At 54.7% G+C, this 15,668-nt stretch overlaps 5 protein-coding genes across 5 annotated transcripts; 3 read left to right on the top strand and 2 right to left on the bottom strand.

The window, feature by feature from the left end:
* Positions 1–5,271: 5,271 nt before the first annotated feature.
* PG998_001621 (uncharacterized protein) lies at positions 5,272–6,553 on the top strand (the record flags this gene model as incomplete). Its single annotated transcript, XM_066868439.1, has 3 exons — positions 5,272–5,476; positions 5,566–5,866; positions 5,929–6,553. 3 exons carry the CDS (start codon positions 5,272–5,274, stop codon positions 6,551–6,553), a joined length of 1,131 nt encoding a protein of 376 aa, XP_066736854.1.
* Positions 6,554–7,358: 805 nt separating this feature from the next.
* PG998_001620 (uncharacterized protein) lies at positions 7,359–9,011 on the top strand (the record flags this gene model as incomplete). The annotated part of the gene is made up of 3 exons (XM_066868438.1): positions 7,359–7,707; positions 7,784–8,419; positions 8,497–9,011. 3 exons carry the CDS (start codon positions 7,359–7,361, stop codon positions 9,009–9,011), a joined length of 1,500 nt encoding a protein of 499 aa, XP_066736853.1.
* Positions 9,012–10,425: 1,414 nt separating this feature from the next.
* Positions 10,426–12,041, bottom strand: PG998_001619 (uncharacterized protein; the record flags this gene model as incomplete). Its single annotated transcript, XM_066868437.1, has 7 exons — positions 10,426–10,485; positions 10,533–10,541; positions 10,585–10,748; positions 10,890–11,028; positions 11,112–11,394; positions 11,472–11,662; positions 11,751–12,041. 7 exons carry the CDS (start codon positions 12,039–12,041, stop codon positions 10,426–10,428), a joined length of 1,137 nt encoding a protein of 378 aa, XP_066736852.1.
* Positions 12,042–12,845: 804 nt separating this feature from the next.
* On the top strand, positions 12,846–13,442 carry PG998_001618 (uncharacterized protein; the record flags this gene model as incomplete). The annotated part of the gene is made up of 2 exons (XM_066868436.1): positions 12,846–12,941; positions 13,017–13,442. 2 exons carry the CDS (start codon positions 12,846–12,848, stop codon positions 13,440–13,442), a joined length of 522 nt encoding a protein of 173 aa, XP_066736851.1.
* Positions 13,443–14,197: 755 nt separating this feature from the next.
* PG998_001617 (uncharacterized protein) lies at positions 14,198–14,962 on the bottom strand (the record flags this gene model as incomplete). The annotated part of the gene is made up of 2 exons (XM_066868435.1): positions 14,198–14,761; positions 14,909–14,962. The coding sequence occupies 2 exons, from the start codon at positions 14,960–14,962 to the stop codon at positions 14,198–14,200; spliced, it is 618 nt and encodes a 205-aa protein (XP_066736850.1).
* Between the last annotated feature and the right edge of the window lie 706 nt (positions 14,963–15,668).

Here is a 15,668-nt window from a genome sequence, read left to right as displayed (position 1 = left end):
TAGTGTATCCATTCGGGCCTTAATCTTCCGGGCTCCCTTGATCTATAGCTTCCGAGCTTTTCACGTGAGTGAAATGAACCAGCTGTCCCCGAGTCAACGTAGTCAGCCAGTATTGATGTGGGAAGCCCGCCCTTCCAGACCAGAGGAAGCGGAGAATACAAAGAAATGGGTACGGAGGAATGCTTCAGAATCCAGACTACAATACACATCTGTTGCATTCAAATCATGTTTCTCATCTCTCATAGCGCACAAGGATCGTCTGCATACGGCTACCATAAATACGTAGAGCTGAGCCGACCGGTCGATCGATGCCAGAGGGCCAAAAGGGGTGTTTTCTGGCACTTGTTAGACAAATGTGGTCAAGGTCTATTTACCCCTATCTGCCGCTGCCAGCCATATACGTAGGAAATGTTTCGGTGTAGCGATGTGTAAATGGCAAGGGTAGTCAGTAGTAAATGGATAACGGGACACCCAAGACATGGGTACATCGAAGATTCTGCCAACACCGATGCTGAGGGTCAAATCAAGAGGTATTCAACCTATACATACTTCGTCTTTCGTAGGAAGACACCTTCCACACATGTTAGAAGTGCTTGGGGACCTCCCATCCATGTTCTAGTTCAGGTACCATTTACCTAATTTTACGACTGGCCCGCTTGGGCAGGTCAGTCCAGCCTTGGCCCGCATACTGCATACAGCATACTTGTTGTCACTGCAAGGGAATGGAGACGCATTGCTAGCTGTATGTATGTACGTTCTGATGGTCCTTGGAAGGATCTGATCGACTGGCCATTCGGGCTAGCTGTCACCCGAAGTCGAACCGGTTCCGCTCCGGGGCGCGAATGGCCGCGAGCGAGTTATTGAGGCTTGCCTGTAAGTTACATTACCCTATGACAAATCTTGATATCCGACGGACAACAATTGGCTGCCGTAATTGGTCGACAAAGGCCACGTCCAGGGACAGATAAAACATCACAACGCGCTAGACAAGCTCTCGAAAAAGAGCCAACATGTCGTTGAGGGTTTTGGTCGGCATGCTCGAAGAGCAAGCGATCGCTATGTCGTGGTTTCTTGATGTCGTAATTTCCTCCCGCATGGCCAGTGTCATGGGTGGAATGACATGCATATCGCTTAAGTTTCGAATCTTCGACACACGTTCGCCGGCCGAAATGGGTTCGTGTTGCTTGCCCACCTGGCAATGGCTGTTAGGATGCAAACTTTACCATCGTATTATTTCGATCACCACCCCCTATCTGATGGGCATCCATCGTGAGGGAGTATTGATCGCCCAAGCTCTTGTAGCTGTCTGGTAGCAGCATCTGCTTGGGTAAAACAGAAGCCTGAAAGGAACGGCGTTATCGTACTGAGATTATTGTTCAACTGTTGTTGTGTTGCATCATCCTCAGATCAGCAGTACTTTCATCATTTGCCTTGGATGATATACAAGGAATGCGTCCAGAATATGTGTCACACTTGAAGGCCAAGGTGGGAAACCCCTGTTTGATTCGAGCTCCTCATGCCGCTCTGGATGTTCAAAGCAGGCTGCCACTGCAAATTCAATATAATGCAAGTCTATAGCCAGCAGAGGGCGGCCCACGAGGCTGGGTAGTGCTCATGTAATGACACGCTTCAGGTGAGTCGCGAAAGTACTTCTAAATCACCCCCGGGCTGAAAAAGAAAACAACATGTGTATGACTGCGTGCATATCTCCGGCAGGCCTCATGTAGCGGGGAAGGTGCCGGTGCAGAGAAAAAATTAGGCAATCATTCGGGGTGTGATTGGGAGAGGGGGAGGGGGCGTTGTCAACTTTTCAGCTGCAGAATGACTTGCTGAGAAGGGCGTTTCTCGAAATGTTGCCGCATCAAACGAAAAAGAAACGAGTCACTGCAGATACCTCGTGGGCTTGCAGAATTTCGAATTTGCTTGTGCGGTGATGCAGACCGAAAGTTGGCAGGAAAGGGCCATCTCGCTGCTTGACGAGACGCAGCAAACAATCGTTCTAAGAAGAAAAGGAAGGCCGAGCGAGAGACACACACCACGAACGGCAAGAGCCAACGTCAAACGGGGAGCAGTAGGGGGCACGGCGGAATGGTGTGCAATGCAGGGAACCCTTCTAGAAGGTTTTTGTTTCTGAAGCTACGAAGCCCCTAAAGAGATCCCGTGAAAGGAAGTCCCCTGAACGGGAGATGCGGGATCACCAGCTAAACGGGTGGTGCCCACTAACCCAGGATGCAGTAAGGTGGTTTCGCAGGCCAAACACGCCAACCAGCAGCGCGGCCCAGCCCCAGCACCAGCACCGGACGCCCCTTGCGTGCCTCCGAGAGCCTTGATTGGGGCGAGCTGCCAAGTTGTAGTAGGCTCGCATATACACTCGCAGCGCCAACCACCATCCACGATGCAGCAGCACTTACAAGTTACAACTGCACTTTCCCAGCAGCTGCAGCCCCTGGATCCTGCGAGATTGCAAGCTTCCGTTGACGCGTTGCTGCAGAGAAACCCCCCCGATGCCGACGATAGATGGCATTAGACGCACTCGGCTTGCACTGCAGCAAGTCAGATATTATGCTGGGGCGACATCTGCGACACGGCGCGACATTGCACGACATCCGGTTTGGTGGTGGATGGTGAAGTGGACGAAGGGCTGCCAGGTCAAACTAGCAAGAGCGAGCGAGCGCATATTCCGAGGGGCCATGCCTTGCACGCCGCCCTACATGCTGATGCTGGTTTGCGTTCTGGCTGCAGATGTTTGTCAGTGAAGGGCCTCGTCGCGGGAGAGCAGGTAATCAGATGGTAGTATCCTCCACCAGGGCAGTGTGGTTGGTCATACAGGCTGGCACATGAGGGGGTGAGTACTGGGGAGGGGGGAGGGACGATATATCGAATCGATGGTCACCTCTGTTGGTGCTGGGTCACCGAGCTTGATTGGCTGGCAAGGCCAATAGGACAGCCATTTTAAGGAGTGCGAATGTGGACGATTCGCAAAGTCGGTGAGAGGGGATGGATTGCCAGGCGGCCATAACTCAACTCAAACATGGTCATGGTTGTTGATGTGGGATGTGGTGTGGTGCGTGGATTTGTATTTTTGTGTGCCACGTTTGGGGACGACCAACAACGCAGCAGTTCGATGCAAGCCAATATCTTGAAGTAGTAGGTGACGAACAAGCCGGTGATGAAATTCCAAGCAAGGGCACCTCTTTGGACCCTATCGACACCACGCATCTGGAAGACATACATAATACCCAACATGGATTAGCGAATGCAAGCGGGACAAACGTGCGGCAGCGGCAACTCAGGCCCATGCTGGAACTGCTTGTCATGACGAGGCTGGCTGGAAACCGCTCGGATTGCCTAGCCTTGGGATGGGAGAAACATGTCAATAATCCATTGCATACCACTCCCCAATGCACTCAATCTTGTCCCCCTTGTTTGTCCATTTCCTGGAATCAACAACTCGTGACGGTCAATCGCATTGTTCTTTTTTGCTTGGAAGCCGTTCCCTTTTCATGTTTCAAGGCTTTCCGAGTTTCGGTCATGCCAGGCAGAAAATCATATCAGGTGTAATTACATGTGGCACGTCGGTAGGATTACGTCTGGTTTCCGACACTTCCACCTGCTCTCATATAAATTGTCGACGGGAAGGGAGCATGGAATTACAATGCGGTATACATATGACCGTGCCATCCAACAACACATGGATATCAAATGCAGCAGCCAGCACTGGTGGTGTATTTTGAGGGTTCTCGAACATGAGCCCGAGCACTTGCATAGATTTGCTTTGCTTCAGTGGTTATGCAGGGATCTCATGTAAGAAAAAGCGACGAGCCCGCTATCGACTCCACAATCTTTTCCATTGATTCCAGGCGATTGATCAGTTCCCCGTTTCGTCTCTTCATACTGTAGGTGTACCGAAAATACGCCTAATGCATGGAGATGCACTTCAGGACCGAGGAGACAGAGCGATGGTTAGAAAGGAGCGGAAAAAGAAAAGACGAGGGCGAAGCGGTGCGTACACACACACACACACACATCGTACCGTACTGCCTACTGCTAGCTGCGTACCCATCAATCCCATCACCCATGCTGGGTTAGCTAGCTAGTCTAGTGGCAAGTGGTCTCGCAGGCAGTGTCTTGAGTGTGCACACCACACACCTAGTCCAGTACTGGTCCAGTTCAACGCCGCCTCATTCAGCCCGCCCGTTCTCCTCCAACGCACATACAAGGAACCGGAACCCAACGAGTTAGCGAGCTATTCCTTGTCGCTACTGGGTGGTCTCCTCCATCATGTATGTACATAGTAGCGTGTCCGTCCCTTCATCCCCCTCGCCTGCATTGATTGATTGACGGACGGGCAACAGACACGGTAAGTAGGCGAGTGGTAGATTGGGTTCTACAAGTTCATATAATCACCGCTGCCACAGCAAGCCTTTCCAATTTCTCATGGATGGGCCCCCGTCGCTCCAAACACACACTGCCTAAAGGTATGTACATACTACAGCCCGAGTTAGCGAGCCGTAGACCTATTTATTTTTATTTTTCGTCTTGCCTCCCCCTCCCCCCCCCCTGCGTCACATCGCACAAATTCCATACTGTCTTGGGACCGGGGGGTGGTACTTGGCAATCTTGCTTGACACTGACACCCTCAAGCCAAACCGCAAACCCTCACTCAACCCCTTCATCGAGTCCCCCGTCCAGTGCCCGTCGGCCTGCCAGTTTGCCAGGCCCAGTCCCAGTCCCAGTCCCCATTCCCATTCCCAGGCCGCCTTCAGGGATTCCTCCTTTAGCTCCGGTCTGTCTTTTTATATAGGGCTGGGGCTCTCCCTCCCGCTTGGACTTGGAAACTGACTGGACCCTCCCCAGCAAAGTGAAATGAGCACATCTTAGCTCTCTCCTCTCTGGCATCAAGTCCACTCCGGACCCAATCGTATCTCTGTCAATATTTGCCCTTGTCTGCTTGTGTGTGCTGGGTTGGGAAGCGATACAGAAATCGGATCCCCTCTTTCCTTAGCCAGCCATAGATATCAACGGTCTTTCTTGCCTCTTCTTGTTAACCTAATAATACGCATCCCCCCCCCTCCGACAGGCAAGTCTCATCCTGCCCGTCAAGTGGAGCTTCGAATTTCACGACCTCCTGCACACTTCCCCTCCTCCTTTCGCACCAGCTTCGAGCGTAGATTGTTCGACACACCCCGCGTCAACCCCCCTCGGAATCTCAAAGCCTCAGACCCTCGCACCCGAACGTCGCAGTCCCGTCTGAACACTCCCTTTCCCAGGATGGCTGCCGAGAAGCCTTCGGTGCTCGTCATTGGTGGCTTGGGCTACATCGGACGCTTCTTAGCCCTTCATATCCACAAGAACGACCTCGCATCTGAGGTTCGGCTGGTCGACAAGGTCCTCCCCCAGCTGGCCTGGCTAGCACCCGAGTTCGACCAAGCCTGTTCCAATGACAAGTTCATCCAAGCAGATGCAACCAGAGAACGTGAGTCTTGGTCCATCCGCCCTGTGCCTCTTCAACCAAAGGGGGATCCTCTAAACGCGTCTGCTAACCCTGTCCTCCCTTTTTCGCAGAAGCCTTGTCGCGGATATTCGACCGAGCCGACGGCAAAGAATGGGATTATGTCTTCAACTGTGGAGGCGAGACGAGGTACTCACAGGAAGACGAAGTATACCGGCTTCGATCGAAGGAGCTGTCTCTAGCCGTGGGGCGGGAGGCGGCCAAACGCAAGTGCAAGTGCTTCGTCGAGTTGAGCACGGGCATGGTGTACAAGCCTGACTCGTCGCCCAGCAAGGAAGGGGATAAGACGAAGCCTTGGAGTAAGATTGCGGTATTCAAGCTGCAAGCCGAAGAGGAGCTGGCCAAGATTGAAGGGTACGTCCAATCCGCGCGTCCCATGGCATGTGGTGTCGTTACTAACATTTGCGCTCGACAAGATTGAATCTAGTGGTTGTTCGCCTCGCTCATGTGTACGGCCCGTACGCATCGCAGTGGGTGGCCACGGCGCTCTGCATGGCCCGCGTTTACAAGCACCTCAACGAGGAGATGAAGTGGCTCTGGACAAAGGACTTGCGAACAAACACGGCACATATTGATGATGTGACACGTGCTTTGTGGGACGTGGCTAAGTGGTACGACGCCGGCAAGGCAAACTGGGATGAGAAAGAGATGGGCACGACTCCGACGTTCAATGTGGTAGACAAGGGCACAACGACACAAGGCACCGTCGCCAACCTCATCGGGGATATGTTCCAGATCGAGACAGGCTTCCAAGGCCAGTTCATCAGCACCTTCGCCCGCATGAACATGGACAGTGTCGTCGACGACATCAACGATGAGCTGTTGGGCCCTTGGGCCGACCTGCTGGCCGAAGCCGGTATTACAAGGCCTGGCCCGCTGACGCCGTTTATGGAGAAGGAGCTTCTTAAGGACACAGATCTGAGCATGGATGGATCACGATTGGAGAAGGTGGTTGGTTTCGAATACCAAAAGCCACAAATCACCAAGGAGCTTCTGGAAGAAGTCATCGAAAGCTACAAGAAGATGAAGTGGTGGCCGTGAAGAATGCGGCAGTGAGACAAGTGGACGGCTACATAAATTACATATCGACACAAGGGTGCATGGCTACGCTGTTGGGCCAAAATCGACAGTCACTAAAGGGATATTACCGATTGGAGATGGTTTCTTAACAAAAGCTGCAAGGACACGGGTTGCAACAACGAGCGCATGTCGCCTCGGCGTTCAAGAACGTCCCCCCCCAAAACCTGAGGCTACGGCCGTGTACGAATAGGATATCGTTGAATTTTCCGTTTCGCCAGTAATGAACAAGGACCGAACATGCAATGGCTCCTCTCGTTTCTCTCTAGTCGTGGAAGCGCCCATCAATTTGTGTGCTGCTGCAACGCAACAGCACAGCACAGCAGCAAACATTTGCTGCGAGAGCCGAGACTGCCTGATCCCTCCTCGCCTCAAAAAGGCCCGCAGTTGCCACCATCCCGCATGGTTTAGCGCTACTACACTGCATACATAAGTAGCCCAAACAACATCTCCAATGGCATCTCCCTGGATTAGGAAGCAAATCTAGTAGCGCTTCGCTTGGAATGTCGCAGTGCGCTCGTGGAGGTCACTTTGCCTGCTATCTCGATCGGACTTGTATGTAGGCGCTTACAGGGGACCCCGCTCACCTAGTACACTAGCATTGGCCTTTAGTAGGCCCCCTAGTTTTCACCGCTGTTCGTCGATTCGGCCGGCGCTTCACTTTTGCACTCGTGGGGTTGCAATGATGTGCTTACTCTCCTCTCACTCCCTTCTCATTCTCGGCCTCGCTACCCGGGGTACACTGTAGATCAGCACTCATCTCGGTGAAATGCCGCGGTTGACGGGCCTGCCGCCAGAACTCTTGCGGGAGATCCTCTGGCACGTCGACAATGACGCGGCGGAAGAGCGAGAGTATGCCGACCACGGCCACCCGGGCCTCTGCGCCCTCGCCCTGACCGGCGGGCGGCTCGCCGAGGCGGCCACCGCCCTCCTGTACGAGAAAATCACCATCGAGCGCAACGGCGACGACGCCAAGGACGCACAGCGCCTGGTGCTGCTCAACCGCTCATGCCGTGCCAACCCCAAGCTGGTCCATCGCATCTGCTCCGCCGAGCTCCGCTGGTCCCACCACGTCGACGAGACTCCACACTACGACGAATTCCTCGCGCATCTCGCGCGTGGGGAACGCGCTCGTTTCGCTCGACTCCGAGCTAAGCTTCTTGAACGGGCTGCTGCCAACCGACCCGGTGGCAGCGGGTGCCAACCCTCTGCCGGCGCTGTACGAGTGGCAGCCCGGCGGCTTTGCGGTTCTCCGCGAGCTGTCCGTCGAGCTGAACCACGCCGAGGACCAAGCCCGGGTCCCGGTGGCCAGTCTCGTCAGGCTATGCGAGATGCCGGCTCTGCGAGAGATCACATTGTGTGCGCCGGCTGCCGTGGATCATGATGATTTTGATGATTATGGCAGTGATGTTGGTGACAAGCGACTGCCCACAATCGGGCTCACGGAGTTGTGTTTCGGGTACGGCCGCCCGGTCTCCGCGACCTTGTTGCGCCAAGTCCTGCCGCGCAGTCCCGTGCTTCAGACGCTCCAAATGGGGTTGCCCGGCGCGGCCATCGAGGTCAACCGCAAGTTTTGCGACTATGCCAGCAGCGGCGGCTACGATCTCCGGGGCCCTGTTCTGTCCCCACGGTCAATCGGGAGGCTACTCGCACCCGTCGCTGCATCACTAGAGCAGCTGACCCTGCACGCCGAAAACGTGGGCCTCCCCGCCCGGCACGATGGCTCGCAGATCGACCTGACGGCTTTCACCCGCCTGCGTCAGCTGGAGATCACCGCGTGTCTACTCTTTGGCGACGGAAGCGGCGCCGTGGCAAGCGGCGGCGCCGGCGGTGGGAACAGCGACGATATTTGGCGACGACTTCCCCGGCTCTGGAAAATTTGACCATCCACTTTGACGGGGATCTAGGTTTGTTTTGGTCGATGACCGAGATGCGCTCCCACTTGCGCGCCGGCACATTTGAGTCTCAGCTGTGGGACCGGCGGCTGTGCGACGATGGAGGCGAAAATGACGGCCTACGGTGGCTCGCCGAGCTGCTGCGCCGACACACCAGTGGCGAGCTGCCCGGTAACCAGCTGCGGGCCATCACGCTGGAGGAGAGGGAGGTTTACGGTAGGGACAGGAACTGGGCTCTCGTGACGTGGCGGCAACCAGGCGGGGACAGACTCCGACACCTGGCGCGGGCGGCGGCCGTGGATCTGGAGATATCATTGCGCGTGCCGCGGAGCTTCCAATCGGAAGAGTTCGAGGTTGTAGAGAAGGCTCGGTATTATGGAGAGCCGGGAACCGTATGGTATCCAGGGGGTTCGGGGGATTTAGGGGATTTAGGGGATTTAGGGGATAACCCGAATAGCCCAGATTCACATGTGACTTCTCCTGAGTCTTCTACTGGATCTTCACCCAGTTCAGATGGCATGGATTAGCGATAAATAGATATTATCTCCATCCCCGAAGGGCCCGACGGGGGCAGGGGACAGGATGATCTCCAGTCGGAAGGAGCTTATACTCCGTAGTTTCGGGTTGCGGGTTGAAACCTATTCCTACTAGATCTGTTCCGGTTGGTCGATAATACACTGCCAAAGACCTGGGCAGCTGGGGATAATACGATATCGTATAATATAATACTGTGCCACTATGAACGCATGACCGGGCGCTTCCATTCGCTACCAGTGATCGGGCGAACTCTATTCTCTACAACGTGGTATTGCAATCCCCTCAGTCTCCGTCAGACCAGTTCCTCGTCACGATCATCATGACGCACGATCAATGGAAGATACCGCCGTCTTTGGGCACCAAGATGCCAAGACCATGACGTACGATCGGGGGTGGCATGAGGGGAAGGGGCACCGGAACAAAGATGGATTCGAGCACTTACTCTGTTTGGGAAGACATACCGTGGCATTCCGACCGAACCCCAACGAAATATATCCCAATAGTATACACACCCCGTACCATAACCCATCCATCGCCTATGAAACCCGTTCTGCAAGCTATCCAGATCAAACCAAGACCAAAAAAGAGACGAGCAAGTAACAAAGGGATCCGATAGCCATGCCCGAAATCGAGACCATCTCCGGCTCCGAGCTCATTATCACGGGCGGGGGCAGCTCGCCCTGTGGAGGGAAGCCGCACGAGGATATCGAAGTTATACTCCTTGAGGTGAGCGAAGCTTGACCCTTCTCATTCCAATGAGATTCAGTGCCCCAAGGCCAAGGCCATTCTCTCCATACTAAACTTTGCGGTATACGCAGCCCAAAGGAGACACGGGTACGGGTGGCGATGATGATGTGACAGACTGGTGACCGATAATAGTGATACGACCTGCGAAGAACAGAAGAAGTCTTGGGATCGAATCGATCACCGTCTTGTGGTTCTGCCAAGTCATAGCATTGGGAATGATATACTGCGTTCTCACTGTACTGTATCTCTGGCCTTCTCGCTATTAGTTCCGATGCTTACTCCAAGTCCAATATATACACACCACTTGAGTATATATCGCCAATAGCTGCCACTGGGATAGCTGGTAATGAAATGACATGCGATGGCAAATACCCTCCAGGCTGCCTGACTCAAGTCTGGCTCCAGATATTAGTGCTACGTCACTTCTGAATTATGTATCTCTCGTCAAAGAAGGACTGAAATAGGGCATTGCCTAAACTATACAGGATAGACTAGAAATAAACAACTCCGAGTGCCGGATCGCATGATACACATGAAGTGAACCCGCCACCAAGTGGGCAACCACCGCCGCCTCCTTGTTTTCATTCGCACTTTTTGAGCAAGGTCGTATATCTAGGCAAAGTCCTGCTGAATGTACCGTTGCTAGAAACCTCGCATCTACTTCTTCGCTTCAGCCGCAGGGGCGCCGCCGCCAGTGCTGGGGAAGCCCATGAAGATCTTGAAATAGTCCTTTCAGAGAGGAAAAGGAAAAAGGTTAGTCATACCCGAGTAATCTAAGTTCTTGGTAGCCATTGCATGGCATGTGGGGGTACGTACATAGATCATCCATTGGAGTCCGGTCAAGGTACCTATCATAACGATTCTCACGGGCAGGCCGTTCCACAGTCCCATGAAGCCGATATCGCGATAGTTGCGTGCCACGGCGGCACCGAACCCTTCGCCGGATGCGCGGTTCGCATTGAGCTTGGAAACAAGAGTATCTGCAGGATGTGACACGATCGCTTTTGATCACGAGGATGGCGGTTAGTTCAGTAATTGGCTTCTAGAGGATATGCTGAATTTGGAGGCCATCGCACTATTACAGCGGATGTCCAGGCAGACCGAGAATGAATGATACTTACCACATAGGATACCGGCGAGGTAACCGCTGGTGAAAGAGACACCGGTCTGGGCGGCCTTGCCGTAGTCGCTCTTCTGGCCGGGGAGACGGGCGTACATCATTTCCACAATGGTTTCGAATGAAGCGAATTTCTGGCGAGCCTCTGTCAGTTTATAACAATGGCTTCGAAAACCCAGAGTTGCTGCCTGTTCCAGTCAGGGTAAATGGGTTGGATAGGCCATACCATCATCGTATAGGGGATTTGTCGGCCCCAAAGGGGGTAGAGACCCTTGTAGAGTCCAGCGACGCCTTCCGCGGCAGTGATCTTGGAGAAGCCATCAAGGGTTCCTGTGTAGGGCGAGGGGATCGTGGTCTGCATGCGGACCTTGACAGCTTCAAAGGGGCAGAGGGCGATATCGGCGAGAAACTCGGCCGAAGCCGAGGCAGCCAGGTACAGCCCCGTCTTGTACTTGGAGGCATTGTCTGGGCCGGCAAGATCGGCGTATGTCTTCTTGAAGTACTCATACCTTCGACACTATGTTAAGCCACCCTTCGGCGTACTTAAAAGGGGTTTGCATGGCTTGCATGCAGCACTGCTACTTACCATCCATACTTGAATGCACCTTGGGCAGAGTAGCCGAAGAAGGTCGGGCCCCATCCAGTGAAGATTCCACGTAGGCCTTCCTGGCGGAAGATCAAGCCCCAAGCCTGGAAATTGCCCTTATATAGCTTCGAATCGACCTGGCGGCGGCACTTGACAAGATCAAGTGGGGTTACGGCAGTGTGTGTAAGGCCCTAGTAAAGAAACAGACGGCATTAGCCAGCACCTCAGCTGACAGTGACGGCCTTGGCCTCGCTGTGTTAGTTGGTTGGTCAGACTCACACAGGCCATCAGACCCCCGAATGTACAAGCTGCATAGTACCCGGGCGAGTAGAGCTCGAGCTGGCCCGTCTTCGCCTTGGTGGCAGCACTGGCCTTGTCGAATTCGGCCTGAGCCTCGGCGCTCAGCTTCTTCGCCTTGTCCTTGGCATCGTCGACGACGGAGAATGCGCCATACAACTCGGGGCGGGCCTGACACGGCGTAGCCTGGGAACGTCGCGGGGTAAGGCGCGAAGGCCCGGAAGAGCCGAAGCTCTGCTGCAGAATGCTGTGACTAGGAAACAGTCCAGACATGGTCAATGCTGAGGTGTCATTAATCTGAGCGACGGGCCGGATCTGCTCCTAGAGTCGGGGTTCAGGTTAGTCTGGATCGCGGATTCCGCCATTCACAGACGACTTTATGGGCATGCCGGAGATGGTGTAGCAATGACGTCGAGCGTGTCTATACATACGGCAATGGCGGAAGGTCCACGGAGGGATGGTGTCTTGTCTTTGACCGGACAGGGTTGTGTTGTTATTTGTTTGAATGGCGAGGGAAGAGAATATCTATCAACCACAGAGGCGTAGGAGGGAGGGAGGAAACAAAGCCGAATCAGGTGGTTGTGATGATAGGGAGTTATTTAAATGCCATCGGCGACGTGATTACCCGGCTGTTCGAATCCCATTGGCCGTCTTCCAGAACCTGATGGCTGATGGCGGTCGCCATGGTACGGAGTTAATCTTGATACGTACATCGAAGCTCCTGCCCTGCATGTCCCTGTATATCCGGTCTCCCCTCTCCCCTCCCCCGTGCTTCCGGACTTGTCAGCTACCTTCCTCGACATTGGATGGAGTTGTCAGGTACTTCTTGTTGTCGGGAAGGCCCCACCTGGAGAAATAGTGCCAGCGTCATCCCACTATCAGCCCTGTCAGAAAAGCAAAGCCAGCCTGCGACAACGGCGTGCATCCATCCTACTCGCCCTCGTCGATCTTAAAAAAAAACACATTGAATATTTTTGATCCAGCACCAGCAAGCAAATCACTATCGGATATTCTTGCTGCGTAATCGATCGCCTAGTCCGCACTCTTGTCGCCCAAGCACCCGTCACCGGCGTCGCCATGTCTTCTTCAACGGTTGCTATCAAAGGCCCGCATATCGGCCCCTCGCCTCTCAAGCCGGCCTTTGTATCCAAGTGGTCGTCGCGATACCGAGGTGTAAGTTCTCTGGAGCGGCTTGGACTTCCTTCTGTCGAGGAAGATGATGCTGACAAACCGCCACGGACAATCCAGGCCACCGTGCAAGACCTCGAGCCCCCGGCCGCCCTGTCCCTGAACCCCACCGACCCCATCTCGCTCGCCATGCTCTCGGCCTTTGAGCGCGACTACACGCACCTGACGGTGGTGGACGGCGCCACGCGGGCGCTGCTGGGCTACGTATCCATCCCGGCCCTGCAGGCCCAGCTCGATGCCGGCAAGGTCAAGCCCGAGGACTCTATCGGCCAGGCCATGTCGCGCTTCCAGCGCAAGGGCCGCAAGTACAAGGTCATCAACATGGACACCCCGCTGGAGGAGCTCGAGGCCTTCTTCGAGGGCGCCAACGATCCCTTCGGCCAGAAGCAGGAGTTCGCCGTCGTCACCGACGAGGGCCGCCGCTTCGTGCTCGGCGTCGCCACCCGCGCCGACCTCGAGGAGTTCGTCAAGAGGAGGCCCGCGTAAAATCCCCAAGAGGGTTGGAGGAGACTTCTGAATCTAACGATTGGGGAAGAAAAAAAGAGTACGCTTCTTGTTTGTGGAATAGTGGCGGGCAATATTCATTCTCCTCTCCTGATGCGTTCGCATGCGAACATTTCACGAGTAGCACCTACGAGCTCGCAGAAGCCCAAGTTACATAACTTGAAGACACCAAAAAACTGGTGCAGGAGGCTGCATTCAACAAATGGGCGGTCTTTTATGCAGGGCTACTTCACGCAAGCCAGCTGGGTCGTATGATGGGTAAGCACGGATCCGAGGTGTTTAGACTGGTCAAGGGGCATATGCATCTCGGCGTTGCGTTGTTAGTTTTGGTAGCCCGTACTTTTCGGTGCATAGGCGCTTCTTTGGTAAAGGGGAGAATGGCATCAGACTCTTCAACGAGTTGGGCACGGTGATACGTACTCCAAGATAATGAAACATAATAGTTATGACCCTGCGGCGACATCTACGACGAATGGAACGGACAGATCGATACATTATTAGTAATGTATCAAACCTCAAGGAGGGCCGGTATGGGAATTCACGTAGGCAAAACGACAAGTCGGCAACGCCAACACACTACATATAGGCAGCATTATGTATGCGTCTCGCCAAACCATGTAGGTAGGTACCGGGCTACACTGGGTGAGATCTCTAGATGTGATGCTGCATGTTCAAATGCAATGTATTGGTGGTAGTCACTGCCTGGGTATTGATGCGGATCGGGAGTTTCGGGAGACTTAAGCGACATAGTCGTAAACCAGGCGCATCTCGACCTCCTTGTCACCCTTCTTGAGCACGATGTTCCGGGCGTACCGGCGTTCACCGCCGATGGTCTGGAACCCCCAAACCTGGACGGCGATCCAGCCGTCCTTCTGGTTGTCGGCGACGCTGACGAGGTGGGCGGCGCCGTCGGGGCCCGTCTTCTCGCTCTCGTCCTCGAGCCAGTTGCCGGCCAGGTAGTCGGCGCTGGCGCCCTCGACTCCGTGCTTGGCGACGGCGTTCCGGACGTCGTCGGTGGTGAAGTACGACTTGGAGTCGACGGTGCCGAAGAGCCAGTCGCTGTGGGTGCGGCTCTCGCCGTCGACGCAGCGGTTCTCCGTCGTGCCCTTGATGCCGCCCGTCGCCGTCTGCGCAATATCGATGCGCACGCACTCGCCCTCGGTCGTCGAGGGCGGGGTGTGCGGCCCCATGAACTGCTTCACTGCCAGCGTCACCGTCGCGAAGCCGATGGCCTTGCGCGTCAGGTACCCGACGCCCTGCAACGCCAGGCCGGGCTCCGTGCTGTCGGACAGGTTCTTGTTCTACGCCGGAGGTTAGCTACACATACACGATGCGCACCAGTGCTTGCTTCTGTGACCGGTGGTGGGTGATACGTAGCAAAAGCGGTTGTTGTTGTTGGCCCCGCTAAAGCTGCTTAGTAGCTACCACCTGGCCGGATCTTCACGTACCATAACCCAGGTCCCGTTGAGGTCGCCGATCGTCTTGCTTGCCGGAGCTGCCATCTTGCGTATGGGTATATATATATATGTGTGTGTGTGTGTGTGAAGAGCGTTTGGAGGGGAATGGCCAAGATGCGATGCTCGTAGATATCGAGGAATGGGTTGAGTGTAGAAGCACCGTCGTATGTTCCCGAGAGAGACGGAGGATTGAGGGCTGATTGAGCTGTAGGTTTTAGTGGTGGTGGTGGGGGGGCCCCCTGCCGCCTGCCGGGTACGTAATGAATGAATGCACTGAGGGGCGCTCGCTATTCTTAGGTTGTCAGGCCAGTAAGTAGCATGTGCTTGTGCAGTGCGAAACAGCTTGCGGGTTCAGGGTCCTTCCTGGCGGCAATCAACATCCATAACATCCATCAGCGGTATATACACATACTTATATGGTGTCTGGCGACTTGCCTCTGGATGAGCAGCCATGGCATCTCTCCTGGGCCGAGGCATTCTGACTTGCGCTCAACACCGAGGCCGTATTCGTTGCCCTGTTCAGGCCTAATGTTTTGTCAGGATTGCGGGGAAAGCCCCTGAACGAATCAGCTGCAAATCCCTCTGCAGCGCCCCTGCCAGTCAAAGGCAACAACACACACTCTAACGTCTCGTGTTTCCGGCAGCAGACGCGATACTCTCAAGGCACAAGGCAGGGAGAACATCGAAGAAGGCGGGCATTCGGGCGATCATTTCATTCGAGGCAATCACTGCCATGTGACCCTGCTCTGTG

Source organism: Apiospora kogelbergensis (genome assembly GCF_038363985.1).
Source record: "Apiospora kogelbergensis strain CBS 113332 chromosome Unknown utg000001l_segment0_segment0, whole genome shotgun sequence".
In the NCBI taxonomy this organism is placed as follows: domain Eukaryota; kingdom Fungi; phylum Ascomycota; class Sordariomycetes; order Amphisphaeriales; family Apiosporaceae; genus Apiospora; species Apiospora kogelbergensis.
The sequence above is the reverse complement of the archived record's forward strand: the minus strand, read 5'-3'. Positions and strand labels throughout refer to the sequence as shown.